Raw genomic sequence first — 27954 nt, forward strand, 5'->3', positions numbered from 1 at the left:
CAGGTCATGCTTCTTTTCGGCTTTCATATACTCTCGACATTGACCCGCGACTTCCTTCCTTCCTTCTTTTGAAGACCTTTTTCAAGATAACTTCTGTTGAAGACTTGACTATACCAAGTTGCGTAGTGCGTGCATGCTACTGAAAAACATTCGCCGCTAAAAGAGTGTCATGCTAAAACTGTTACAGCAGTAAACCAAACACTAGTATTAATAATTCATAACTCGCATAATAAGTCAAACTCGCGCAACTGTGTTCTGGCAAAATATAAACTAAACTCTCCCTGTTCGTTTAAAAAATAGGCAGTCCTTCTGCATGTTCATCTAAAAAAATAAACACACCTTTTGTGCAAAAAATAACACGGCCACGATGCTCATTCAAGATTGAGTTCATTTAGTAATGAAGATGGAGTGAGGCTCTGTTTATTTTTGCTGAGGAAGGTTACAATCTAGATTCTGGGAAGAAGCTCCTCCATCAAATTATGAATAGTACAATTTTGTAAAAATCATGAATTATAAGAATCAACTTTTAAATTATGACAATTTATTTTTACTTTTACTTTTAGGCTACAATCTATAATCAGAATAAAAAAACAAACAGCGCCTGATACAAGCGCATAACTACTTAGCTCAACCTAGATGGCGAAGGCCCATTCAAGCCCAATTCACCTGAGCCCAGATCAGCCCAACCCAATCCCTTCCGCACCTCACTAGCCTTGGGCCAACTCCCCTTGCCTCACAAGTCACAAACGCGACACACGTAAAAATGGTAGTGGGCCGGATCTGGTTGGATCCTGTGGGTTTTAGACCCAACAAGGACAGGGTTGAGTGTCAAAATCATCCCGAGAGGCTATATGGCCGGACCCTGATTCGGGTTAGGTTCAGATTAAAGATGTAATTTTGCATCCATGGGTGCCCTATGAGCCCTGAAATTCCGAATATAGCCCAACATATGGTGTTCAATGTTCATGGTGCATCACCCAACGCCTACCGGCCATGGCCCACTTGCCAATGATGTATGCAACGCTCTAGAATAGATCGGGTTTCGAGTTTTCTATCGTGTTTCGGGTCTCATTGGGGTTGGAGCTGAGAATAATTTTGCACTCGATATAAATTTTGGGGTTGGATCGGATTTTATGTTTCTGATTTCGGGTTGGGTGCGTTCTGGCCCCGACACTACCGTTGTTCTTACACACGCCCAATTCCGTAGCTGTTTTTTTCTCAGAGAGAGGGAGGGGGAAGAAAAAATATCCTCGGCGACTGAAGGCGATGGCGGTGGAGGTGCGGGAGGAGCTAGAGGTGGTGGTGGCGGTGTACGGAGACGACATCCGCGTGCTCCGCGACCTCCCTCCCCACCTCGTTGTCCACGTACGGCCTCGCACCGCTGACAACTCCTCGTAGCACCTCGCCTCATCCCACACGCAACTAATCCTCTTCCTCACGGGCCGCAAGGCGCCCAATCCCTGCTTGTGTCTTATTTTCGCGGGTCGCATAGGACTCGCGCGACTGATCGGCTGGCCGACTGGCTGGTCGGCCCTCTGCTGTGCCCGGGAGGGAGTAGTTGGTAGGTAGTAGCCGGTGGTGGAGTCGCCGCCTGGTCTGAGGTAAACCATAGCTGTCGGACAAGAGGGGGGATTAGTGAGTAGTTGAAGTTTAGGCCTCTTTCGTTTACGAATTGATCTGTTGAGGTATTTTAATTTTGTATGGTTAGTGCTTGTGGACTTACAGATCGATTCATTTTTGGGTGTATTGCATATATAATGTCATGATCCTGATGCTATTATGTTAGTTAACTGGTAGGTTGTTGCAATGTGTTTCCATGATTGGCCTGATGCCGCTGTCTTAGCAGGCAAACAGGGGTTTCTGCTTAGGTGTTGAGTTACCTTTACACTGTGTTATGATTAATGTATGAACCTCTATGTGGGAAATTGTACCTGGAAGGCTGAGATTGTAAGCACAAGAGCCACTATGCTTAGGTGGATGTAGTTTGTACCTTTTCCCCCTGGAGTTTGCTACCATTCTCCCAGACAACCTTGCTCATAATAGTTGGGAGTTGGCTATATTTTGGCTCAGTGTTAAAGGTTAATGCCCTATGTTTTTATGGCATTGGTTTTGTAGTATCCGAAGGAACCACCTTATATTTATGCTGTGGAAAGTAAGGGCCTTGATGAAAATCGACAAGCATATCTTATTAGCAGCATCAAGAACAAGGCACAAGAGCTTTCTAACTACCCAATGCTTGTGACGTTGTGTGAGGTATTCTTTATCTTTTGCTTTCTGTACAATACAGAGCAAGATTTGTTCCATATCACAATGTTCAAAAGATTTTTCACACTCATAACATGTTAGTCGAAACACTAATTGCATTTTCACATATATTTTATAATGACGTGCTTGATGTGTAGCATTAGACATAGTTCGCTTTACTGCTTACTCAGTATTTACATGGGAAGGGAGGCAATAAGATATAGTGCCTTGATGCCTTCAAATTGTATGCTGCACTAGTGCCCCTCAAACCGTGATATCTTTAAGCAACTATGAGATGATATTTTCTGCCTGAGAAATGTTATAACATGATTTTGTAGGTTTAGTTTAATTGTACTAAGTGACGAAAGAGTAAGAAATGACGCCAGGCTTGTGCTTATAAACAAAATTATGTGTCAATTTTTCGCAAAACACACTAACTCACCCTCTTAATGTCCCACATGCCCCCAAAACCACTTGTCAGTTGGTATCAATGAATTTTGTAGTAAAAGTTTGTTTGTATGAATGGTAACAATTGTTGTCTCAGATGATGGACAATCATTCCATTTTTCTTTGAGTAATTTTCACAAAACTACACCAAGATTGGAAAACTATCGAAAAACTACACTTTAAAAAACTAGTTTCACAAAACTACACTTTTATTGATAGTCTTTATTGCAAAACTACATTTTTGTGAATCAAGTTCACCAAGCTACACTACTATTGCCATGCCATATCACTAAACTGCACATTTATTGTCATTTTGTATCACAAAACTACACTTTAAAGCCTAAAAAAAAGTGTAGTTTTGCGATACAAAATGAGCACAAATGTGTAGTTTTGTGACATGAACTGACAAAATAAGTGTAGATTTTTTAAATTGACTCCTAAAACTTTAGTTCTGTGATACTTATGTCAATAAAAGTGTAGTTTTGTGAAACTGTTTTTTAAAGTGTAGTTTTGTGATAGTTTTTCCAATTGTAGTGTAGTTTTGTGAAATTTACTCTTTTTCTTTTTTTCACATGATAAGTAACTTCACATGCAGGAAGCTGGAGAGATCCTCTCAAATATGAATCATCCAGCAGGGGATTGTCCACTGTATCTATATCCTTTAGTGGGAGAGGATAAGGATGGTTCTGCATTGCCATTTATGAAGTTGATGTCATGCTACCACTCCTTCCATAGGTTGATGACTTATCTTTTGCATTTACAGAATTGTGCAATATTGTAAGCAATTTATTCTTTCTAGGGGTATCTTATACTTTGACATTGCAGTGACTGCATTATGAGATGGTGGGAATGGCTCCAACAGGATGATGCGAACCTTAAGGAATGTAATACAGCAGTAACCACTGGTGGTGCGGAAATTATTTCTTTTGCCCTTTTCCCTTTCTATTTGAGTTTTTGAGCATATTTTGTAGAACTGTTTCATGGACTCCTGAACTAAATCTGGTTACAAAGATCAGTTAGGTCGATGTCTGCTATTCATATTATACCATGGCAATTTTTCATTCACTTTTTGCCTGATACAAAGTCAAGTGTACGCTGCCTTTTGTGAATTGCACTTAGATTCTAGGCTTCTAGTCCATTCTGAAACAATAAGGTTAGTTACATTCTGGTGGCATTAGTTTACTGACTTACTATTGCGATGAAGCATATTAAACCTACAACATTTTGAGCTTGTTTATTTCTCGATGACAATGACAAATGGCATTCTATCAAGGCCTCAAGGCTCCAAATAAGTAATGTAAATTCGTCCATACATGTAGTTAGCATTTTTGTTCGTTGGTTCCGTATGGTAAACGTCGTCCATACAGGTAGTAATGTTCAACAATATGCCATGTTAGCTTAAAGCATTAACCATTTTTCTTTTACATGTAAAAGGGTATGTTTCAGTGATACATAAGGATAACTTGCTGTTTTGATAACCTTTGTTTTGCAATAATGTCAACACCCAACAATATCTTTTCTCTGAAATTTTGAGTGTCTTGGAAGTACTAATAGGGTTTCAGCATGTTGAAACTTGATAGCAATGTTGTAATGCTTGTGGTATTATAGGTTTAGAATTAAATGTATGTAATATGAATAATAGGGAGCACTTATTCTGACTTAGGGACACACTAAATTTCACATGTAACCCTATGTCGTAAGCATATCAAATTACAAAGCTCATATGAGTGCTAAATATTGATATCTAGCATGCTTGTAACTTTATTATACAGTATCATTATATGCTGCTACCATTCTCCCAGAAACAACCTTGCTCATAATAGTTCGGAGTTGGTTATATTTTGGCTCAGTGTTAAATGTTAATGCCCTATGTTTTTATGGCATTGGGTTTGCAGTATCCAAAGGAACCACCTCATATTTATGCTGTGCAAAGTAAGAGCCTTGATGAGAATCGACAAGCATATCTTATTAGCAGCATCAAGAACAATGAATAAGAGCTTTCTAACTACCCAATGCTTGTGACATTGTGCGAGGTATTCTTTATCTTTTGCTTTTTGTACAATACAGAGCAATATTTGTTCCATATCACAATGTTCAAAAGATTTTTCACACTCATAACATGTTAGTCGAAACACTACTTGCATTTGTACATATATTTTGAAATGATGTGCTTGATGTGTAGCATTAGACATAGCTCGCTTTACTGCTTACTCAGTATTTACATGGGAAGGGAGGCGATAATATATAGTGCCTTGATGCCTTCAAATTGTATGCTGCACTAGTGCCCCTCAAACAGTGATATCTTTAAGCAACTATCAGATGATATTTTCTGCTTGAGAAATGTTATAAGATGATTTTGTAGGTTTAGTTTAATTGTACTAAGTGATGAAAGAGTAAGAAATGACGCTAGGTTTGTGCTTATAAACAAAATTATGTGTCAATTTTTCGCAAAACACACTAACTCACCCTCTTAATGTCGCACATGCCCCCAGAACCACTTGTCAATTGGTATCAATGAATTCTATAATCAATGACTTTTGTAATAAATGTCTGTTTGTATGCATGGTAACAATTGTTGTCTCAGACAATGGACGATTATTCCCTTTCTATTTGAGTTTTTGAGAATATTTCGTAGAACTGTTTCATGTACTCCTGAACTAAATATGGTTACAAAGATCAGTTAGGTTGATGTCTGCTATTCATATTATACCATGGCAGTTTTTCATTCACTTTTTGCCTGATACAAAGTCAAGTGTATGCTGCCTTTTGTGAATTGCACTTAGATTCTAGGCTTCTAGTCCATTCTGAAACAATAAGGTTAGTTACATTCTGTTGGTATTAGTTTACTGACTTACTATTGCGATGAAGCATATTAAACCTACAACATTTTGAGATTGTTTATTTCTGGATGACAATGACAAATGGCATTCTATCAAGGCCTCAAGGCTCCAAATAAGTAATGCAAATTCGTCCATACATGTAGTTGGCATTTTTGTTCGTTGGTTCCATAGGGTAAACGTTGTTAATCTTGACTTTTGCAACTAGTTATTGATGCTTCTAAAGGATTGGATTTGTCCAGCTCAGACAAGCATTATAATGTGAATCAGCACAAAGGATTTTGTCCAGTTTGCCGCAAAGTGTTCGATGAGAAGGATATTGAGCATGTACGTGATCTGTTGGGTGCAAATACTTCCCGGCTGGTACGTAACTACGTATCGGATATAATTCACGTAAATGAACCATTTCTTCAGTTTCAGACATTACCTGTTTAATTTCACTGCATCTAAGTCTTGATCATGATATTTTGAGGTTAAATCACTTAAGCATTGTCCTCTATCATATTGTCATTCTTATCTTACCTCAGTTAGACCCACTATAACTCTTCTCTTTTACCCGTTCACCTTTAGGCATCATTAACAATTGACCTGGGTGAAGAGGAAAAGGAATTGCTCCATTAATTCTGAGTTAGAGATGAACAGAAAGAAAAATTTTGAGTCACTGGTTAATCTGCAACAAGAACGAAATGGCCTGATCGAACCGAAGAAAGATCGCGCCATACAGCCTGGAATGTATGTTTCTCTTCCTCCCAGCGTGCCAACAATGGCAGATGAAAGGAGCAGACACTTCACACCAATAACATTGAAGCAATGAGGAGGTTGAATGTGAATTGTTGTTTTTTATCAGTTATGTATATTGATGGCGTGCCCTGCGTTCCTTTCATATTTATCCGACCAAAGCTCATGACACAGCAGCATGATTTTAACGGTCGTTATGGCCGAGAGTTAGAGGACTATGCATAGCATATTGGTACTCGAGAAAGTGACTATGCATAGCACATTGGTACTCTGGAGTTTATTAAAGAGAGAACAATGCACTGGAGTTCATGTCACTGCAAAGTAGAGGCTAGCTTCTGCTGCGTAACGCGAATATAAAACTGCCACGTAACACGAATATAAATCCTGCATGCTTTAATCATACTTGTACTAGATAAGTTTTGTTTCATTATCAAGAACTCAATTAGAGTAATTTGTAATAAATCACGAAAAAAGTGAGGTACTCTGTTTATGAGAACTTTCTGCGTGAGTCACAACAATGGACCGCAGAAACTGGTTTGCCCGTGCATCCACTTGTACTCTTCATTCCTTGTTCTTCCCAACGTTGCTGGTTGCAGTTTCTGTTTGAATCACAATGACTGATTGACAGGTCATGTATTCATAGATAAACACACAATCCATCTGAGTTGTGTTGCGGAGTCGAAGCTTGTTGCTGCACTGGATGCGCGCTTGACTTACTCTGTCTATCCTGCATGTGCGGTCTGGCGGAGCTGCTGTGGAAGTTGTTAGAATTTGGCTTATTAAGAGATCTAATTTTGAAAATTCCAAAGCTATTTCTCTTTCTATTTGTGTCAGCCATAAGTGAAATTAATGAGGTTAATTGTTTTTTATTTCAGTGGTCTCTAGTGCTATTTGTAGCTGTTTATTAAGTGGTTACTAGTGATGTTTATGGCTGTTTATTGAGGATAATTACAGCCATTACTAGTAAGGTACCGCTGCCTATATAAGTCCTGGAGATGTCCTGGCACGTAGAGTTTTTTGTGAGGCAACAAGGCAGCGAGCAAATCAATCCTATTCATCTTTCTCTCATCAAAATTTGCTATGTTTTTTGTTGAGCTACTGAACCTCGCCGACCCTCTCCTTGGTGTGCACCGAGGTTGAGGGTGAGTGGTATCTCTGAACCGTTGCTGTCGTGAAGCCTGTACGAGGGGTGGCAATGAGGTTTCTGGACAGCGCAACTGTACGACTGCTCGTGCACTGCCACTTCGACTTTACTTTGACTACATCTAAGGAGTTGCTTCCTCGACATTGATCAGATCACCCTTGCGGAAGCTCGACTTCATCAACCCAATAACTTCCTCTTCGGTCTGCATGACTACAAGTCGTAACTGTATCTAGTCGTTTTATTCATCAATCTTGACTGTGAGTTCATGTCATTCTTATCGATTATGTGTTATAGCATGATGCTAGCGGTAGATCACTTTGCATTAGTAAACAACTATGAATTATGCCTCCGAGTAGAATATGATAAAATTAGAATAATTCGTATATTTCCAACAGAAGTTGGATAATCTAGCGATGGTGGAAGGCAGCGCGTGGGATGGCGAGGCAGCAGGGGCACCACCCACCACAGTCACAGAGGATCGCCAATGGGTGAGGTTGACGGCAGAAGCAAAACAGTGGAGGTGTTGGGAAACGGGTACGCTACGCTAGCGTAAAACAAAAGTTCTATCATGTTCATCTAGGAAACCATGTGAGTAGGTGATCATGTATCGTTATCCCTAGATGCACATTGCAGCGAAAAAAGAGTTGGAGAAGGCCGGTCTAACGTCGTGCGCATTAGTGTAGAGAAAGTAGTCAATCTCGTTACAAACTGATCAGCTCCTCCTCGCGTCCTTGTCGCCGATCAGTACAGCAACAACAGCAGCAGCAGTAGCAACGCCACAACGATATCCACATGTCCAGGGGTGGAACACTGTACACTGGTGTGATGGCACCGTGCACCTAGCTAGGGATTTGTGGGGAGGTCACGTGGAGACGGCTAGAGTTTCGGGGTGATGGAATTTGTTTCGCCCATAGCCCCGCGACTTCACTTATATAGACCCCACTAATAGACTGCCATATGTTGGAAGTCTATTATAGTTCTAATCCCTCGTATATCATTATCCGCAAGGCTCACACACGGATCCAATCTGAATTAAAGATTACCTTAGGATATACCGTCAACAGGAGGCCATGTAGTGGATTGGGACTGGAGTGGATCGATCTGCTTGTGGAAGACAATGACTTATACAAGGTTGAGCCAGATGAATGAATTTGCGGTGAAAAAAATCCTACGAATGTTAACTAGAAAATCTGTACAAACATTTTTGTTCACAAGGGTGTAAAAAACTTCTATATAGAAAGTGTAACAAGAAGTTGGACTTGCGATTTTGGCACTGCACTGCAAAAAACGTCTATAAGGACTGGTGATAGTCTAAGAGGGAGAGTGAATTAGGGTTTCTAAAATTAATTAGCTTAAATCAATAAGATAAATCTAAATCAATTTCTATCTAATTATAATTTAGATTTATTTAGTGCGGCACTCCATTGTAATAAGTTTTCACCCTAGGTTCCAATCCTACAGCTACACATAGCAATTCTAGAAAAGGTAAATGTGAAAATTAAATGATGCAATAAATAAGTGCAAAATATAAATGAGTTAGAGAGCGCAAACTCAGCATGATGATTTTTTCCCTTGATATCGGTTTTGCCGCTCACCTCTAATCCACGTTGGAGTCTCTCACAAGTGCCAAGCTCCCTGCTCGGCTACTCCAATGATTCTAGCCGTTAGAGCTCCCCTCACGCCAGTGGGTCTCCTACTAGGTCCCACCCCTGATTCCCACTGCTTGTCTTCACTATGGTAGTGCTTCACCACTCTGGCACAGGCCACTCCTTCTTCTTACAAAGCTTGCGACCGCTCCACAAACTCAATTGGAGGGTCTCACAAGAATATACCGCTACCAAACCGTCTAGGTACCAGCAAGCACCAAGAGTAATAAGTGTGGATCACTCACTTGATTCATTCTATTCTAATTACCTAGCTAGATTCAGACTAGACCTAAACTAACACTATTCAGCCTTAATCTTATGCTAATTGTCTTGATCTTTAATATTATTACCAAAGTGCCTCAATCTCTCCAATATGTGTCTAAGCTTTCCAACGAGTGAGAACACCTTCAAATGATAGAGCAATATGGTATAATACATAGGGATAACCTAAAAAATTAGCCGTTGAAGGGGAGAAACTAGTCGTTGGTCTGTAAAATGGGAGCACCAAGGACAATCGGTGGGTCACCAGAGGCTTTAAGGGGTTGTTTGGTTTTTGCCCCTAGGAAGCCATGCAAAAATTGGGGTCATGCTAAAATTTGGCCATGTCAAGTAGTGTTTGGTCTGAGGCTATCCGTCTATTTTGATGGGCTTAAAAGCGGCTTTTTCCTGAAAAGAGCCAGAAGCTATCCAAGCGGCTGACTTTTGAACCAGCTTCTGGTGTCTTTTGGTGTGCTAAGAAACTAAAAGTTTATTGTAAAAGCCAACAACTAAAATTCAACAGCCACAACCACTTCCTCAGCTAGCTAGAAGCTCCGAAGCCGCAACCTATCCAAATGAGGCCTAAGTCAAAATTTGGGTGGCCAAAAATCGAAGCGGCCATTTTAGATGCTAAAATCTTATCTAGCTTTGCTATAGAAAATATTTAGCCAGCCAATTTTTCAAGACACGTTTATTTAGGAAATTATGTGAGTAGATGATCATGGATCGTTATCACTAGATGCACAGTGCAGCAGAAGAAGAGTTGGAGAAGGCCGGTCCAACATCATGCGCGTCGGTGTAAAGGAAGTAGTCATTCTCGTCACGAATTGATCATCTCCTCCTCACATCCTTGTCGTTGATCAGTACCGCAACAGTAGCAGTAGCGCCACAACAGTATCCATATGTCTATGGGTGAAACGTCGTGCGCCAGTATACTGACACCGTGCACCTGGCTAGGGATTTGTGGGGAGGTCACGTGGAGGTGGCTAAGGTTTCGGAGTGGTGGGATTTGTTCACCCACAGCCCCATGCCTCCACTTATATAAACCCCGCTAATAGGTTGCCATGTTAAAAGATCTATTAGAGTTCTAATTCTTCACAAATCATTACCCGCAAGGCCTACTACGGATCCAATCCAATTTAGAGATTACCTCTTGAGTATATCACCGACAGGAGGCGATGCACTGGATTGGGACTAGAGTGGATGGATCTGCTTTGTGGAAGACAATGACTTGTATAAGGTTGAGCCAGATGAAGGCAGATGGTTGGATATACATCTGACGGTAACAAAAATGAATGAATTTGCGGTGAAAAATCTTGCGACTATTAACTAGAAAACCCGTACAAACTTTATGGTGTTACAAATCTCATGGTCTTACAAACATTTTTATTCATAAGGGCCCTAAAAAACTTCTATGTAGAAAAAGTGTAACAAGAAGCTGGACTTGAAAATTTGGCACCGCAAAAAACGTCTATAAGGACCAGTGAAGGCCTAAGAGGTAGGATGAATTAGGGTTTCTAAAATTAATTGGCTCAAATCAATAAGATAAACATAAATCAATTTCTATATAAATATAATCTAGGTTTATTTAGTGCGGCTACTCTAACGTAATAAAGTTTTGCACCCTAGGTTCCAATCCTATAGCTACACATGGCAATTCTAAGAAAGGTAAATACGGAAATTAAACGGTGCAATAAATAAGTACACAATGTAAATGAGTTAGAGAGCGCAAACTCGACATGATGATTTTTTCCTATAGTATCGGTTTTAGCGCTCACCCCTAGTCCATGTTGGAGCCCCTTGCAAATGCCAAGCTCTCCGCTCGGCTACTCCAAATATTGTAATCATTAGAGCTCCTCACACAGCGGTAGGTCTCCTACTAGGCCTCACCCTGGATGCCCACCGCTCGTCTTCACTATGGTCGTGATTCACCGCTCTGGCACGGACCACTCCTTCCGCTCACAAGGCTTGCAACCGCTCCACAAAACTGGACTGGAGGGTCTCACAAGACTACATCGCTCCCAAGCTGTCTAGGTGCTGACAAGCACCAAAAATAACACATGTGGATTACTCACTTGATTCATTTAGTCTAATTACCTAGCTAGATTCAGACTAGACCTAAACTAGCACTAATCAATCATTAATCTTATACTAATTGTCTTGATCTCTAATATTATTACCACAGTGATCTGCAACCTCTCCAATATGTGTCTAAGCTTTCCAACAAGTGAGAGCACCTTCAAATGACAGGGCAATAGGGTATAATACATAGGGCCAACCCTAAAATTAGCTGTTGGAGAGGAGAAACTAGCCGTTGGTCTGTAAAAGAAGCACCGAACAATGGTTGGGTCACCGGACAGTCCATGGCTTCAAATCCCAATGGCTCAGAAAGTTGCACCGGAGGATCAGGTGAGGTCACCCAATAGTCCGGTGGCATTAATCTTAAAAAAAATGGCTCTTAGGACAATTACCACCTGACTATCCGATGTATCTGTTCTTTCTTGGGCGGACCAACGTTTTGCATCAATAAGGCAATTACATGAGCAATCTGCTAGGTAGCAATTGCAGAGTAGATTTCTGGGACGTTCGTTCTATCAGTCATGTATATTGATGTTGTGCCATTCCTTGTGTTCTTCATACTTACCCGACAAAAGGCCCATGCGAAAGCAGAATGCTTTCTGCAGAAACCGTCTGTTCATTCCTTCTTCCCAAAGTTGGTACTGTGGATGTACTGATGACTCCCTCTTTTTCCCCTCATTGGCTACCAACAATACAAATGGGAAAAAAAAAACTCGATCACAGAAAAAAGACCCCTTGGCTTCGTCATAAAAGAGTGGAATATTGAACCCTAGCTAGTCAGAAAACTCGCTAAAACTAATTTTCAAAGAGGTACCTACTTTTTACGAGCACACGAGTTGGAACCTGAATAGACGACCTCTCGATTGGAGGCTCTATCAACTAAGCTATCACTTAATGAGAAAAATGAATTGATCTATACCTGCAGTCTTTTAGTGAAGTTATTACATGCAAAATCTAGGAATCACAGCTTATGAAAATTCTGCACAAAAGATGAGAACTTGCCAGAAACTATTTGAAGAGGATATTGGTTTGGTTCTCATGAGAGCCAAAATTTGACATACTTAACTTTTGCAGCTTTGATCAAATGTGTACATCCTCTGTTCTTGATGATAAGGTAATTTTTTCTTAATTGTGCTTTTAACTTTTGTTTTCTTGGAGCCATGTTTGACCAAACCTTAAAAAGTTGATGTTAGTGTAGTAGTAGTAGTAATTTGTTTTGCATAACTTCCTGTTTAGACAGGAGGTATAATTTGTACTTGTAGAAATGGAATGCCCTTCTCAAAACTGATGATAAGATGACCATGGAGGCTGTGCTGTCGAGTATGATGCAGTGGATCAAATCCTTTGATGGAAACTCCATGTGCATGACTGATGTGATGGAGATCTAGCCCCTGGTGGTCTGCTGCCCATGTCTGAAGCTCAAACGGTCTCAGGGCGATCGTTTGTTGTTTAAAAGTTCTTTTTGTCAGGTGTTTCAGACGTGGTGTGATTTATGTTCTAAACTGTGTGCTGGTCTTCCCAGCTTTGTGCTCTGGTTTTTGTTTCGTTTGCGTTTGGGATTATGTATGAATGTTGGATCTCTCTATTGGTTTTCAATAAAAGCCGAGTAATCTCCCATCTAAAAAGGTATAATATGGACCAAATCTTCTCTTTGACATCTAATACAGAGGAGAGGGAGAGAGGTCTTTGAACTAACATAAATGGAATAAGAACTGGAAGAGAAGAAAACCAAATCACTGGGTTCATCATGACCGATGAGTACAAATAAATATCTGCACACACACACACACATATATATATATATATATATATATATATATATATATATATATATATATATATATATATATATATATATATATATTACAAGCATTACATGAACACCAATTATTACAGCTTCACCCAAAACAAGATACACAATCTAATATAGATGTTGCTAAATGCCACTTCACCTGTTCACCTTCCAAGTATTCGTAGAACTCCATTACAGTGGGAGCCACATCACCATTAGTTGTGTTTTAGCACTTAGCGTACGTCTGCCTTCCTAGTAAAGCTTTTCCATGTTATAACCACAAACACATAAATTTTATCATAAAACCTGCCGACTAGGCGAAAATAAGCAATCCTCCACGCTTTCTGGAATAGTAGGGCACAAAACACCACCCATAGACCAACTACATATCCGATGCCAAGTCCAAAGTAAAAGAACATTGGCCCAGAATGATGTTCATCTCTCTTTTCATCTCCATGCTCAGATGTATTATTGCTTCCACAATTCCTTTGAAGAGGACGCCCACATAGACCGGTGTTTCCGTCGTACATAGAGGGATTCCCTGTGTAGAGAGTGTCAAGTTGACGTCCTGATGGTATTCTTCCTGTTAGATTATTATAAGACAAGTCCAAAATGCTTAAAAATGTCAAATTTGATATGCTTGATGGGATTTCTCCAAAAAGATTGTTGTTGGAGAGGTCAAGTGACTCCAACGACTGCATGGCCCCAATCTTGTCAGGAACTTCTCCATTCAGTTGATTTCGAGATAAGTTCAAATTTACCAATCCATCGAGAGATGTTATCCCGTCTGGAATTTTACCGGTTAAATGGTTCGATGAGAGGTCAATGCTCAGTATCTCCAAAACACCCGCACCATGGTAATTGAGTTGTTGTCCCTTGGTGTCTATTAATAATTCACCAATTATATCTTGGAACCCGGCGGGAACGTCCTTGTAAGGATCCAGTATATATCTTCTTGTCATAAACGTTAGATTTGATAGATGCGGAGGTATGACACCTGATATCCAATTGGCTGCAAGATTCAGATGATAAATATTTGTGAGACTTGTGATGTTGTTTGGAATATGCCCGTAGAACATGTTGTGATTCAGTCGTAAAAACTGCAATGAACTGCAGCTCCCGATCCACATTGGCAATGTTCCTGAGAATCTATTCCATGATAGATCCAGAAACGACAGACTCGTGCAGCTTCTTAGAAATGGTGGGAAGTTGCCAGAGAAGCTAATATTGTTACTTAATAATAGATATGTCATTCTTGACATATTTAAACATTGAGGAAGTTCTCCTTCAAAAAGATTATTGGCCAAATCCAAGCCATACAAGCTCAATTCACAGATAGATGTTGGTATCTGACCACTGATGTAATTAGAATACAATGCAATCAAATCTAGATTTGGCGCTCCAAAATTTGATGGCAAGGGTCCTGATAAAGAATTTCTCGAGATATCCAACACGCTGAGGTTTCTTGGCAATGGAGGTATTTGACCGGTTAGGTTGTTTGAACTGAAATATAGTGCATCCAATGACATGATATCCATATTTGTTGGCAAGCCATCACTGATTTGATTATTGGAGATTTCCAAGAATGTGACCTTTGAAAATGTATTACAAAACCAATCTGGAAGCCTATCTATTATACCTGTGTTTGAGATATCAAGCCGAAGAATATCCACTTGCCATTTAAGCCATGCAGGAAATAGAGGACCGACCTGGCACGATGCAAAATATGCTTCTTGTAGTCTAAACGTGGGTAGCCATTTTGAACCCACCACAATCTTCAATTGATTCTTAGATAAGTCTATGTACTCTAAGCTTTGTAAACCGTCCAAGTGTTCTTCTGTGATCGAACCATCCAAGTCATTGCCTCGTTTCAGATGGCACATGTCCAGTGAGGTGGTTTGCAGAGAGGTCAAGGGTCCTCAAATGTGCAAAATGCCCTATAAATGCTGGGAGAGGTCCAGTAATGTTGTTACCACTGAGAACAAGAGTGACTATACTGGCCAAGTGCCCCATGTTGCTTGGTAGGAACCCTACCAGGTAGTTTGACTGTAGATGCAACTCCTGCAACTTGTTTGATGAACACTGCGGCAACCTCTCAATCAACTCTGTTATATTTCCATATGAAAGAGATGCATCAAGAGCTAGAACAGTCAAGTTGCATAGGTTCTTCAAGTTTGTCGTCGTCATGCTCAAGTTATTATTACTATTATATGACAACTCTAGTACTTGAAGGGATACCATGTCTCCCAGCGTACTTGGAAGTTGTCCGTACAGCTCAGTTCCCGCGAGGGAGAGGTACACTAGGCTTGTTAGGTTCCAATACCAACAAGATGCAACTGGGTGGTGAAAGCTATTCCAGGAGAAATCGAGCTCCTCAAGGTTTGTAAGGTTAAGGCGTGGGAGCTTTTGGTTTGCACTTGTTAGCGAGCAATCATCGAGAATAAGGACCCTCAAAGAAGGCAACATATTCACCACATACGGCCAGTCAGTTACCATGCCAAGATTTACCGACCCCATATTGAGGTACTGCAACAAAGGTAGGTGTGTTAACCACGAGAGATCAGTAGAGTACATGTACTGCTCCTGCAAACCAGTGTTTGAAAGATCAAGATACTGCAGCTTTGAGAGGTTGCCAAGCTGAGGAGGCACCCTACCGGAAAACGGTATGTTAGAGAGGTTAAGATATCTTAGGTTCTTGAAAGATCCCAGGAACTCTGGGACTTGGCCGGTCGGCCCCTGGAGGCTGTTCATGCTGACATTGACATATTCAAGATGCTGCAAGGAGAGTAGAGAACGACTTATCTCTCTGGTCAGACCTCCGCCTCCGAGGTGCAGCTCGAGGACATGGCCCGTAAGGTTGCTGCACTGGACTCCTCCCCATTGGCAGCAGTCATGCTCATCTTCTGGCTGCCATGACGCCAGGAGGCCCCCGGGGTCGCTGGTGATGCCTTGCTTGAACGCCAGGAGGGCGTCCCTCTCCTTGGGCGCACAGGCGGCGCCCGCGTGGACGCCGGTGAAGGAAGAGGAAGCAGCTGCTACGATGACTACGAGGAGCAGGAAACCGGCGATGGACATGCTGAAAGCTAGCATCATATCGATTTTCAGGTGTTTTTGCAGCCGTCGGCGATTTGTAGGCAGCACCGCAGCACCACGCTGCTATATTAAGGGTGTGTTAGGTTGAACTGCAGCGCGTGAAGACTGAGATATACATAGTTGGATAGTCACAAATAAATACAGATTATTTTGGACATCGGCATGACCTTAATTTCGAATGCAACTTTGACAGTAGTATAATGGACAGGAAAGTCGTCGTCGATTAAATTTGGTGACTGATATGTGTGTGGAAGACGTCGGGCGTACAGTCGTTGATTGCCTACCCCAATTAACTGGTCGAAACTTCGTTGGAGGAATTTTATTGCACGTCGCCTCACGCTCGCGACATACAGGACAAACTCGACCATGCATCTACGCGCGATAGCTTCTAGTCTCGTCCAGAGAGAAGGATCGAGAGACAATTGGCTCAAGTGATCAAAGTCGTTGATTGATTTATTGACAGATATATGTATAATGTGCAGTTTCCATTCGTCGTCGTCGTCGTCACGTCTAATGTAGCGATGTTGTGAATTGATAAGTTCATAGCAATTGTGCTGAAATCGACGAGAGATGGACGAGAGTTCGTCGTACGCAGGAAGCCGTGGCCGCTTTTATGTAGCCCAAGTGCTCCTTAGCTGCATCTCCCCATTGGGCTAACGGCCTCGTCGACTCTCCCGGGCGCGGCCTATTGGACCCTGCTGGGTGTAAGAAGGTGGGCCCCAACCTCGTGCCAGTGGCAATTCGGACTTCGAGGGCCCCAACCTCGTGCTGGTATTAGGTGCGTGGCTACTGCCGCGTGGAGCAATTTGTGCATTTATTTTAGTTCAACTCAATCAATTAACTAGTTATTTTGATTAGATCAAAATAATTAATTAGTTAATTAAATAAGTGATTTGTATAAATTTACAAGTATTATACTATTTGTAACATAAAACTACTAGTATTGTGACTAGTAACACAAAACTACAATTATTATACATCAATTTCACACAAAATTAGATTTTAATTGGATTCATCCAACGTGGTCTTCTATTATTCCAAAAATTCTAGAACTTTCTGTTCGTGTTCCATAATCCATGTTAAACCCATTTAATTGGATTCACCTAAAAAGAATTTGTAGAATTTAAACTAAAATTATCCAAAAAAGCTACTTTTATAACTCCTAACAATTGTTAGGGCGTCAAATAAAATTCCAAAAATCTGGAAAAAATCACTAATATTTTTATTATATGATGGACTAATTTCTCAAATTATTTTCAGCCCTAGGTTATATGGTGAAAAAGTAAGTTCTTTTGTAAGTATATAAATAGAGCATATAAATGGAGCATTACAAAGGAAATAACTTTTTCACCATATAAAATAAGGATAAAAATAATTTTAGAAATTAGTAAATTATATAATAAGAATATAGGAAGGTATATATACTAACATACATACCCTTTTACAATTGGAAAGCACAAACTGCCATTTGAAGCATAAGTAATTTGAAATTTATCTATTCATTGTAGTTAGTTTGTGCTATTTTTATTGTGTTAATATCTTTCCTTTTTGGTTCATGTGGTTCTTGTTGGCTTTCATATCTAGCCCACCCCAACTTGATTGGGACTAAATGCTTTCTTGTTGTCATTGCAGTTAGTTTATAGCGGTACAAAACTAGGAAGAAAGCTAAATAATGGACTGAATTTTCATGTAGTTAGTATGCATATATCAATTTGTTATTGATCCAAATCCATCTGTGGCACACTATCTAATCGCAACAAAGCGATCATCAGCTAACTCGGAGGATTCAAGCTCTGCTGACTCCTCGAACAAGTTGCCATCTAAATCAGAATCCTCATGCATTTCTGATCATGATTCCCCGGTTGCCAAGGAGGGCCTAGAGGATGCAGAAACAAGCAGCAAAGCTAAGCAAAACAAAGCAACTTACCGCCAAGTGAAGAACTCTGATGGTGACAAGGACGATAGCATAAGCGAGTCTGTGGTGACATCTGATTCTCAGGATGATCAAGCCAATAAGGATGCTGATTTTGCCACTCCATCAAAGCCAGCGCTGCCAAGGAAGAGGAAGTATGTTGAACGAAGAAGCCCCGACTGTGTTGCAAGCAGGCTGCGTTCTCGGTCCAACAAGCCATGAACACTTGATCTTATGAGCATAACCTTTTCTTTTGCCTGTCCGACTGTGTGCTCATTTCCTTTTGCGACGGAGAACAGACTTATTGACATAGTGTGTAGGCTCATTTGCAGTTCCTGGTGCATTTTGAGTTCGGTCGTCATTAAGTGGTAGTAGAATGATTGCGGTGCTAGTCCTTTGCAAAGCTGTGTATCAGCTTCAAACAATGGTGACTGCCAAATGTGTTTCTGTGGGCTGTGGACCTGCTTTTTCTGATGTTCAGTGGACGTTTATCAATAACAATATGCTTATCATCAGCTAAATGTTTAATTTGTGCCGTGTGTTCGTAAGTATTCTGTTATAGTCGGCCTCTGTTAATTTTTTTGTGTGGGGGGGGGGGGGGGTGTGGGGGGAAGAGAGAGTTTGATTAATTAACCACCAGAGTTGTTACCATCAGGGACGAAACTACAGTAGCACTGCACTGGCACCACGGAAAAAATAAAATATTAGTTATTAACAATTCAATTTTATCTTTTTATACACCATCTAATCCTAAACATATGCACCATCCAAGCCTAGATATGGTGAAGTGTGTACTGAGTCTTACAATCTTTGAGCAAGAGCTCATGAATACAAGAAGGCCACCTCCGGAAGAAGAGGTACCACCGATTCGGCTTCACGCGGCACCGGGCTCCATCTGGACCGGGCCTGTGTTAAAATTGCTATACTTGTCAAGTAGACTGATACACTGGTCCATGTGAGCATGTCTATTATCTTGAATTCTTATGGTTGTGTGACCTTTGGTTCCTGTAAGTCTCACGAGCTTTTTTTATTTTTATATTTTTTAACATAAAAATTTATTTAAATATACCTCGGATGAAAAGATTTACGAAAATAAGTATACCTCGGATACGAAAATAGGCGCTACGAACAGCACGCGGTGAACAGTACTCCGAATTTCAATTTCTCTTATATATTATCTGTTTAAAATAGTGATGTTCTGTTGCTACAAAAATCCTAAAACTTTTTGTATGTGTTCCATAATCCATGTTCAACCCATTTTAATTGAATTTACCCAAAAATCATGTGTAGAATTTAAACTAAAATTCTCCAAAAAAGGCTACTTTTATAACTTCTAACAATTGTTAGTGCCTCAAATAAATTTCTAAAAATTTCTAAAATTCACTAATATTCTTCTTATGTGATGTGATAATTTATAAAATTATTTTCAGACCTATATTATGTGGTAAAAAAGTGAGTTCCTTTGTAATGCACCATTTATATGTATTTTTATAATTTCATATGATATTCTTCTTTTAACTTAATTTGAATTCAAACATATATAAACCTAGTGCTGAAGATAATTTTAGAAATTATCACATCACATAAGAAGAATATTAGTGAATTTTACCAGATTTTTAGAAATTTATTTGAGGCATTAATAATTGTTAGAAGTTATAAAAGTAGTCTTTTTGGAGAATTTTAGTTTAAATTCTACATATGATTTTTGGGTAAATTCAATTAAAATAGGTTGCACATGGATTATGGAACACGTACAAAAAGTTTTAGGATTTTGTAGCAACAGAACATCAATATTTTTACTGTTCACCGGATACTGTTCATGCACAGGGTTTACCTCTTGTCAGAGGGCGGTAAGGCCTAACTGTCTCTTAGATTATAGGAATTCCTAGATTATATTCATTCATTGGTTTGGTGATTGGGCTTTTGCCTAGTTGGAATTGTAGTAGAAGTGTGCAATTGTACTTGGCCCTGGCCCATCTTAGGTTGCGAAGGCCCAACCCAACCCAATCTTCCTAGACTGGGCCCAATCTCTGCCCCAACCCGGTCATGCTCAACTTGCACACTTAAAGCAGAAGAGCGGCTGTGGAGGAGCTGCGAGCGTGCGGCTGGGGATGGAGGCGGTGTACGGCGACGACCGAGAGGTATCAGTGGAGCGCATTTCACGGACTGAGATGAGTTGCAACTTTGAGAGATTGCCCAGCTGAGGTGGCATCCTCACAAAAAATGATACTATATTCGTTTAGAAATAATAGACATATTTTTTTAAAAAATAAATTTTATGTATTTTAATTAATATTTAATCAAATTATCTGACTAGAATTTATAATTCAAAATGATTTCACGCTATATATATATTTTGTAACTATAAATAATTATATAATTTATAGCTACAAAATCAAGTGACTCAAGATGATGCAAGGATAGCAAGGAGGGACTTATCTGACCGACCAAAGACGTTTCCTCATAAAAAAGTTGACTGAAACTATCACCATTCAGATTACAGAGTCAAAGTTCAAGGGCGTGATCGCTCTGGCTCCGGTTGCTGCACCGGACGCCTCTCCACCGGCAGCAGTTCTACTCACGGTCATCTCACCACCACGCTAGCGATGCCTCCCTTGAACTCTAACTGGGCGTCCCTCTCGTGCGCCAAGCAGCCGACGGTGCTGGTGCTGTTGCATGATGAGCCAGCCCATGGCTGGTCGGGGAGAAGGTGACAACGGCTGCTACGAGGAGGAGGAGCAGGAGCGTGGTGCTGGGACGCATGGCCGGTAGCTAACGCATGGTCTGTTGATGAGTAGAGCAGTACTGCTTAGGCTAGAGCTGGGACTTAGCCGTGCCGTGCAAGTATGGTCCGGTCCTATTGTGCCTCGTGTCACATTATGCCATGCTCATTAGACATGCTCATTAGACATGATCGGCTTATTATACCGTGTCATGTCAGTACGAGTCAACTCTAGGAAGGTCTAAGCACGGCCCTCGGCACGTCGTGCCGTTATCGTACCATACCGACCTAGGCACGACCCTGTCTCATGTCGTCTGACAATACTTACATATTTATCTTTTATCATCTCACACTTGTGTCTCTCATACTCACACACATCTCTCTCATGCTTCATATCGCCTGACAATATTTACATGCTTATCTCTTACCATCTCACACTTGTGTCTCTTATTCTTACATAGTTATCTCTTACCATCTCTCACCAAACAAATAGGGTCTTAGTGTCTCACGCTTTGTATTAGAGAGATTAGAGGATAAGTACGGGAAAATAGCCAAACAGATTGTGTCGTGCCATTTTCGTCCCGTGCCCAAGCCATCGTGTCGTGCTGGCACGCCCACCGTGCCAAAGTCCTAGGCATGGCAAGGCCCTCATGTTCGTGTCGTGCCGGCCCGGCCCAAAATATTTCGTGTCGTGCCGTGCTTTGGGCCATGCCAAAAGTCATGCCCTGGGTTGCTCTATCTCAGGCCACCCCTGTATTTATAGTGTGATACTAGGATTCGAGAAAGTCTAAAGTATATATTTTGACTATTAATTTTCCTTACAATATATTATCAATTGCTACGAAATTAATATTGTAATAGAAGATATGTCAAATACAAATCTATTGATACATCATTTGTATACTAAAATATGCGTATAATTTGACTAATTATTGATCAAAATTTACTAAGTTTCACTTTTTTAATCATAATATGTTATGTATTTTAAAACAGGGAGAGTACCAGTGTGCAGTAGTGTAGTCTTCGGTCCGAGTCGTTCGACGACTACCTCCTACCATATAATTTAGGTTATATTTGGTTGGGGGTACGAGCCTCATCTTGGATGTGATAGTCGAGGACGAGGCCTCGTTCATGCGTTTGGTTCAAACCAAACCATTTTATACGGAGTGGTATAGATTTCAGAAAGATTCTATTCAGATATTGTACGCTTTCGTGCGAAAAAATCAGCCGAACGATTCCGTACAGATTATGTCAACTCCGCTAATCATTTATGGTTAGTGATAATTAAGGATTTTAGTTAAACATTAGTTACAATTAGATATTATTAACATAACTAATTATTACTGTGGCTATTTAGTGATAATCATTGACAACTTAAGTTATGATTAACTAAAATTAGTCATAATTAATACTAATTAGTATAGTTTATTGATAATAATAAATATAAAAATTATTATTATTGTAAAATAATTAAGTTATATATGGATATAATACATAGCTTTTAAGCAACTAAACACGTTCTCGTATCATTCCATATATCAAACCAGACACATTCATGTACCATTTTATACATCTAACTAAACAACATACTTGTACCATCTTATTCAGAACCATCTCATTCAGGACCATCCTATACAGGATAATCTCATCCCATTCAACTTCGTTCAATCAACCAAACGCTATCTTATATGGTGATTGGCGACTAGAAGATGCCAACAACATTCATGAAATCAAATGGAGATAAACTTCTTCAAAAAGGAAATGAGGGTTAAAATGCAGGCGTAGCTAAATATATGCATACCGTTCATGCATCTTTTCTGCGGCAAATGAGGATACTATATTTTCTTAGTGTATGAGGATACACTTGCTGTATAAGCTTTGTGCCATGTTCTTAGTGTAACAAATGCAGAGTGTCTGATAGTAGCTTAGATTTTCGTTTTTGTGTTGAATTTCTGCGGCAAACGCAGGTCATGCTTCTTTTCGGCTTTCATATACTCTCGACATTGACCCGCGACTTCCTTCCTTCCTTCTTTTGAAGACCTTTTTCAAGATAACTTCTGTTGAAGACTTGACTATACCAAGTTGCGTAGTGCGTGCATGCTACTGAAAAACATTCGCCGCTAAAAGAGTGTCATGCTAAAACTGTTACAGCAGTAAACCAAACACTAGTATTAATAATTCATAACTCGCATAATAAGTCAAACTCGCGCAACTGTGTTCTGGCAAAATATAAACTAAACTCTCCCTGTTCGTTTAAAAAATAGGCAGTCCTTCTGCATGTTCATCTAAAAAAATAAACACACCTTTTGTGCAAAAAATAACACGGCCACGATGCTCATTCAAGATTGAGTTCATTTAGTAATGAAGATGGAGTGAGGCTCTGTTTATTTTTGCTGAGGAAGGTTACAATCTAGATTCTGGGAAGAAGCTCCTCCATCAAATTATGAATAGTACAATTTTGTAAAAATCATGAATTATAAGAATCAACTTTTAAATTATGACAATTTATTTTTACTTTTACTTTTAGGCTACAATCTATAATCAGAATAAAAAAACAAACAGCGCCTGATACAAGCGCATAACTACTCAGCTCAACCTAGATGGCGAAGGCCCATTCAAGCCCAATTCACCTGAGCCCAGATCAGCCCAACCCAATCCCTTCCGCACCTCACTAGCCTTGGGCCAACTCCCCTTGCCTCACAAGTCACAAACGCGACACACGTAAAAATGGTAGTGGGCCGGATCTGGTTGGATCCTGTGGGTTTTAGACCCAACAAGGACAGGGTTGAGTGTCAAAATCATCCCGAGAGGCTATATGGCCGGACCCTGATTCGGGTTAGGTTCAGATTAAAGATGTAATTTTGCATCCATGGGTGCCCTATGAGCCCTGAAATTCCGAATATAGCCCAACATATGGTGTTCAATGTTCATGGTGCATCACCCAACGCCTACCGGCCATGGCCCACTTGCCAATGATGTATGCAACGCTCTAGAATAGATCGGGTTTCGAGTTTTCTATCGTGTTTCGGGTCTCATTGGGGTTGGAGCTGAGAATAATTTTGCACTCGATATAAATTTTGGGGTTGGATCGGATTTTATGTTTCTGATTTCGGGTTGGGTGCGTTCTGGCCCCGACACTACCGTTGTTCTTACACACGCCCAATTCCGTAGCTGTTTTTTTCTCAGAGAGAGGGAGGGGGAAGAAAAAATATCCTCGGCGACTGAAGGCGATGGCGGTGGAGGTGCGGGAGGAGCTAGAGGTGGTGGTGGCGGTGTACGGAGACGACATCCGCGTGCTCCGCGACCTCCCTCCCCACCTCGTTGTCCACGTACGGCCTCGCACCGCTGACAACTCCTCGTAGCACCTCGCCTCATCCCACACGCAACTAATCCTCTTCCTCACGGGCCGCAAGGCGCCCAATCCCTGCTTGTGTCTTATTTTCGCGGGTCGCATAGGACTCGCGCGACTGATCGGCTGGCCGACTGGCTGGTCGGCCCTCTGCTGTGCCCGGGAGGGAGTAGTTGGTAGGTAGTAGCCGGTGGTGGAGTCGCCGCCTGGTCTGAGGTAAACCATAGCTGTCGGACAAGAGGGGGGATTAGTGAGTAGTTGAAGTTTAGGCCTCTTTCGTTTACGAATTGATCTGTTGAGGTATTTTAATTTTGTATGGTTAGTGCTTGTGGACTTACAGATCGATTCATTTTTGGGTGTATTGCATATATAATGTCATGATCCTGATGCTATTATGTTAGTTAACTGGTAGGTTGTTGCAATGTGTTTCCATGATTGGCCTGATGCCGCTGTCTTAGCAGGCAAACAGGGGTTTCTGCTTAGGTGTTGAGTTACCTTTACACTGTGTTATGATTAATGTATGAACCTCTATGTGGGAAATTGTACCTGGAAGGCTGAGATTGTAAGCACAAGAGCCACTATGCTTAGGTGGATGTAGTTTGTACCTTTTCCCCCTGGAGTTTGCTACCATTCTCCCAGACAACCTTGCTCATAATAGTTGGGAGTTGGCTATATTTTGGCTCAGTGTTAAAGGTTAATGCCCTATGTTTTTATGGCATTGGTTTTGTAGTATCCGAAGGAACCACCTTATATTTATGCTGTGGAAAGTAAGGGCCTTGATGAAAATCGACAAGCATATCTTATTAGCAGCATCAAGAACAAGGCACAAGAGCTTTCTAACTACCCAATGCTTGTGACGTTGTGTGAGGTATTCTTTATCTTTTGCTTTCTGTACAATACAGAGCAAGATTTGTTCCATATCACAATGTTCAAAAGATTTTTCACACTCATAACATGTTAGTCGAAACACTAATTGCATTTTCACATATATTTTATAATGACGTGCTTGATGTGTAGCATTAGACATAGTTCGCTTTACTGCTTACTCAGTATTTACATGGGAAGGGAGGCAATAAGATATAGTGCCTTGATGCCTTCAAATTGTATGCTGCACTAGTGCCCCTCAAACCGTGATATCTTTAAGCAACTATGAGATGATATTTTCTGCCTGAGAAATGTTATAACATGATTTTGTAGGTTTAGTTTAATTGTACTAAGTGACGAAAGAGTAAGAAATGACGCCAGGCTTGTGCTTATAAACAAAATTATGTGTCAATTTTTCGCAAAACACACTAACTCACCCTCTTAATGTCCCACATGCCCCCAAAACCACTTGTCAGTTGGTATCAATGAATTTTGTAGTAAAAGTTTGTTTGTATGAATGGTAACAATTGTTGTCTCAGATGATGGACAATCATTCCATTTTTCTTTGAGTAATTTTCACAAAACTACACCAAGATTGGAAAACTATCGAAAAACTACACTTTAAAAAACTAGTTTCACAAAACTACACTTTTATTGATAGTCTTTATTGCAAAACTACATTTTTGTGAATCAAGTTCACCAAGCTACACTACTATTGCCATGCCATATCACTAAACTGCACATTTATTGTCATTTTGTATCACAAAACTACACTTTAAAGCCTAAAAAAAAGTGTAGTTTTGCGATACAAAATGAGCACAAATGTGTAGTTTTGTGACATGAACTGACAAAATAAGTGTAGATTTTTTAAATTGACTCCTAAAACTTTAGTTCTGTGATACTTATGTCAATAAAAGTGTAGTTTTGTGAAACTGTTTTTTAAAGTGTAGTTTTGTGATAGTTTTTCCAATTGTAGTGTAGTTTTGTGAAATTTACTCTTTTTCTTTTTTTCACATGATAAGTAACTTCACATGCAGGAAGCTGGAGAGATCCTCTCAAATATGAATCATCCAGCAGGGGATTGTCCACTGTATCTATATCCTTTAGTGGGAGAGGATAAGGATGGTTCTGCATTGCCATTTATGAAGTTGATGTCATGCTACCACTCCTTCCATAGGTTGATGACTTATCTTTTGCATTTACAGAATTGTGCAATATTGTAAGCAATTTATTCTTTCTAGGGGTATCTTATACTTTGACATTGCAGTGACTGCATTATGAGATGGTGGGAATGGCTCCAACAGGATGATGCGAACCTTAAGGAATGTAATACAGCAGTAACCACTGGTGGTGCGGAAATTATTTCTTTTGCCCTTTTCCCTTTCTATTTGAGTTTTTGAGCATATTTTGTAGAACTGTTTCATGGACTCCTGAACTAAATCTGGTTACAAAGATCAGTTAGGTCGATGTCTGCTATTCATATTATACCATGGCAATTTTTCATTCACTTTTTGCCTGATACAAAGTCAAGTGTACGCTGCCTTTTGTGAATTGCACTTAGATTCTAGGCTTCTAGTCCATTCTGAAACAATAAGGTTAGTTACATTCTGGTGGCATTAGTTTACTGACTTACTATTGCGATGAAGCATATTAAACCTACAACATTTTGAGCTTGTTTATTTCTCGATGACAATGACAAATGGCATTCTATCAAGGCCTCAAGGCTCCAAATAAGTAATGTAAATTCGTCCATACATGTAGTTAGCATTTTTGTTCGTTGGTTCCGTATGGTAAACGTCGTCCATACAGGTAGTAATGTTCAACAATATGCCATGTTAGCTTAAAGCATTAACCATTTTTCTTTTACATGTAAAAGGGTATGTTTCAGTGATACATAAGGATAACTTGCTGTTTTGATAACCTTTGTTTTGCAATAATGTCAACACCCAACAATATCTTTTCTCTGAAATTTTGAGTGTCTTGGAAGTACTAATAGGGTTTCAGCATGTTGAAACTTGATAGCAATGTTGTAATGCTTGTGGTATTATAGGTTTAGAATTAAATGTATGTAATATGAATAATAGGGAGCACTTATTCTGACTTAGGGACACACTAAATTTCACATGTAACCCTATGTCGTAAGCATATCAAATTACAAAGCTCATATGAGTGCTAAATATTGATATCTAGCATGCTTGTAACTTTATTATACAGTATCATTATATGCTGCTACCATTCTCCCAGAAACAACCTTGCTCATAATAGTTCGGAGTTGGTTATATTTTGGCTCAGTGTTAAATGTTAATGCCCTATGTTTTTATGGCATTGGGTTTGCAGTATCCAAAGGAACCACCTCATATTTATGCTGTGCAAAGTAAGAGCCTTGATGAGAATCGACAAGCATATCTTATTAGCAGCATCAAGAACAATGAATAAGAGCTTTCTAACTACCCAATGCTTGTGACATTGTGCGAGGTATTCTTTATCTTTTGCTTTTTGTACAATACAGAGCAATATTTGTTCCATATCACAATGTTCAAAAGATTTTTCACACTCATAACATGTTAGTCGAAACACTACTTGCATTTGTACATATATTTTGAAATGATGTGCTTGATGTGTAGCATTAGACATAGCTCGCTTTACTGCTTACTCAGTATTTACATGGGAAGGGAGGCGATAATATATAGTGCCTTGATGCCTTCAAATTGTATGCTGCACTAGTGCCCCTCAAACAGTGATATCTTTAAGCAACTATCAGATGATATTTTCTGCTTGAGAAATGTTATAAGATGATTTTGTAGGTTTAGTTTAATTGTACTAAGTGAT

At 40.0% G+C, this 27954-nt stretch overlaps 3 protein-coding genes and 1 pseudogene across 3 annotated transcripts; 2 read left to right on the forward strand and 2 right to left on the reverse strand.

Moving 5' to 3' along the window:
- Positions 1 to 1266: 1266 nt before the first annotated feature.
- On the forward strand, positions 1267 to 6342 carry LOC133901058 (uncharacterized; annotated as a pseudogene).
- A 6993-nt stretch (positions 6343 to 13335) lies between these two features.
- On the reverse strand, positions 13336 to 14723 carry LOC133899900 (receptor-like protein EIX2). The gene has a single exon (XM_062340934.1). The coding sequence runs from the start codon at positions 14721 to 14723 to the stop codon at positions 13419 to 13421; it is 1305 nt and encodes a 434-aa protein (XP_062196918.1). The 3' UTR covers positions 13336 to 13418.
- Positions 14724 to 15041: 318 nt separating this feature from the next.
- Positions 15042 to 16723, reverse strand: LOC133899901 (receptor-like protein EIX2). Its single transcript, XM_062340935.1, has one exon. The coding sequence runs from the start codon at positions 16276 to 16278 to the stop codon at positions 15043 to 15045; it is 1236 nt and encodes a 411-aa protein (XP_062196919.1). The 5' UTR covers positions 16279 to 16723; the 3' UTR covers position 15042.
- Positions 16724 to 24142: 7419 nt separating this feature from the next.
- On the forward strand, positions 24143 to 27561 carry LOC133901059 (uncharacterized). The gene is made up of 5 exons (XM_062342355.1): positions 24143 to 24241; positions 24992 to 25129; positions 26163 to 26302; positions 26393 to 26462; positions 27463 to 27561. The coding sequence occupies exons 1-5, from the start codon at positions 24143 to 24145 to the stop codon at positions 27559 to 27561; spliced, it is 546 nt and encodes a 181-aa protein (XP_062198339.1).
- Positions 27562 to 27954: the final 393 nt, after the last annotated feature.

The sequence above is a fragment of the Phragmites australis genome, chromosome 19 (assembly GCF_958298935.1).
Source record: "Phragmites australis chromosome 19, lpPhrAust1.1, whole genome shotgun sequence".
NCBI classification, from domain to species: domain Eukaryota; kingdom Viridiplantae; phylum Streptophyta; class Magnoliopsida; order Poales; family Poaceae; genus Phragmites; species Phragmites australis.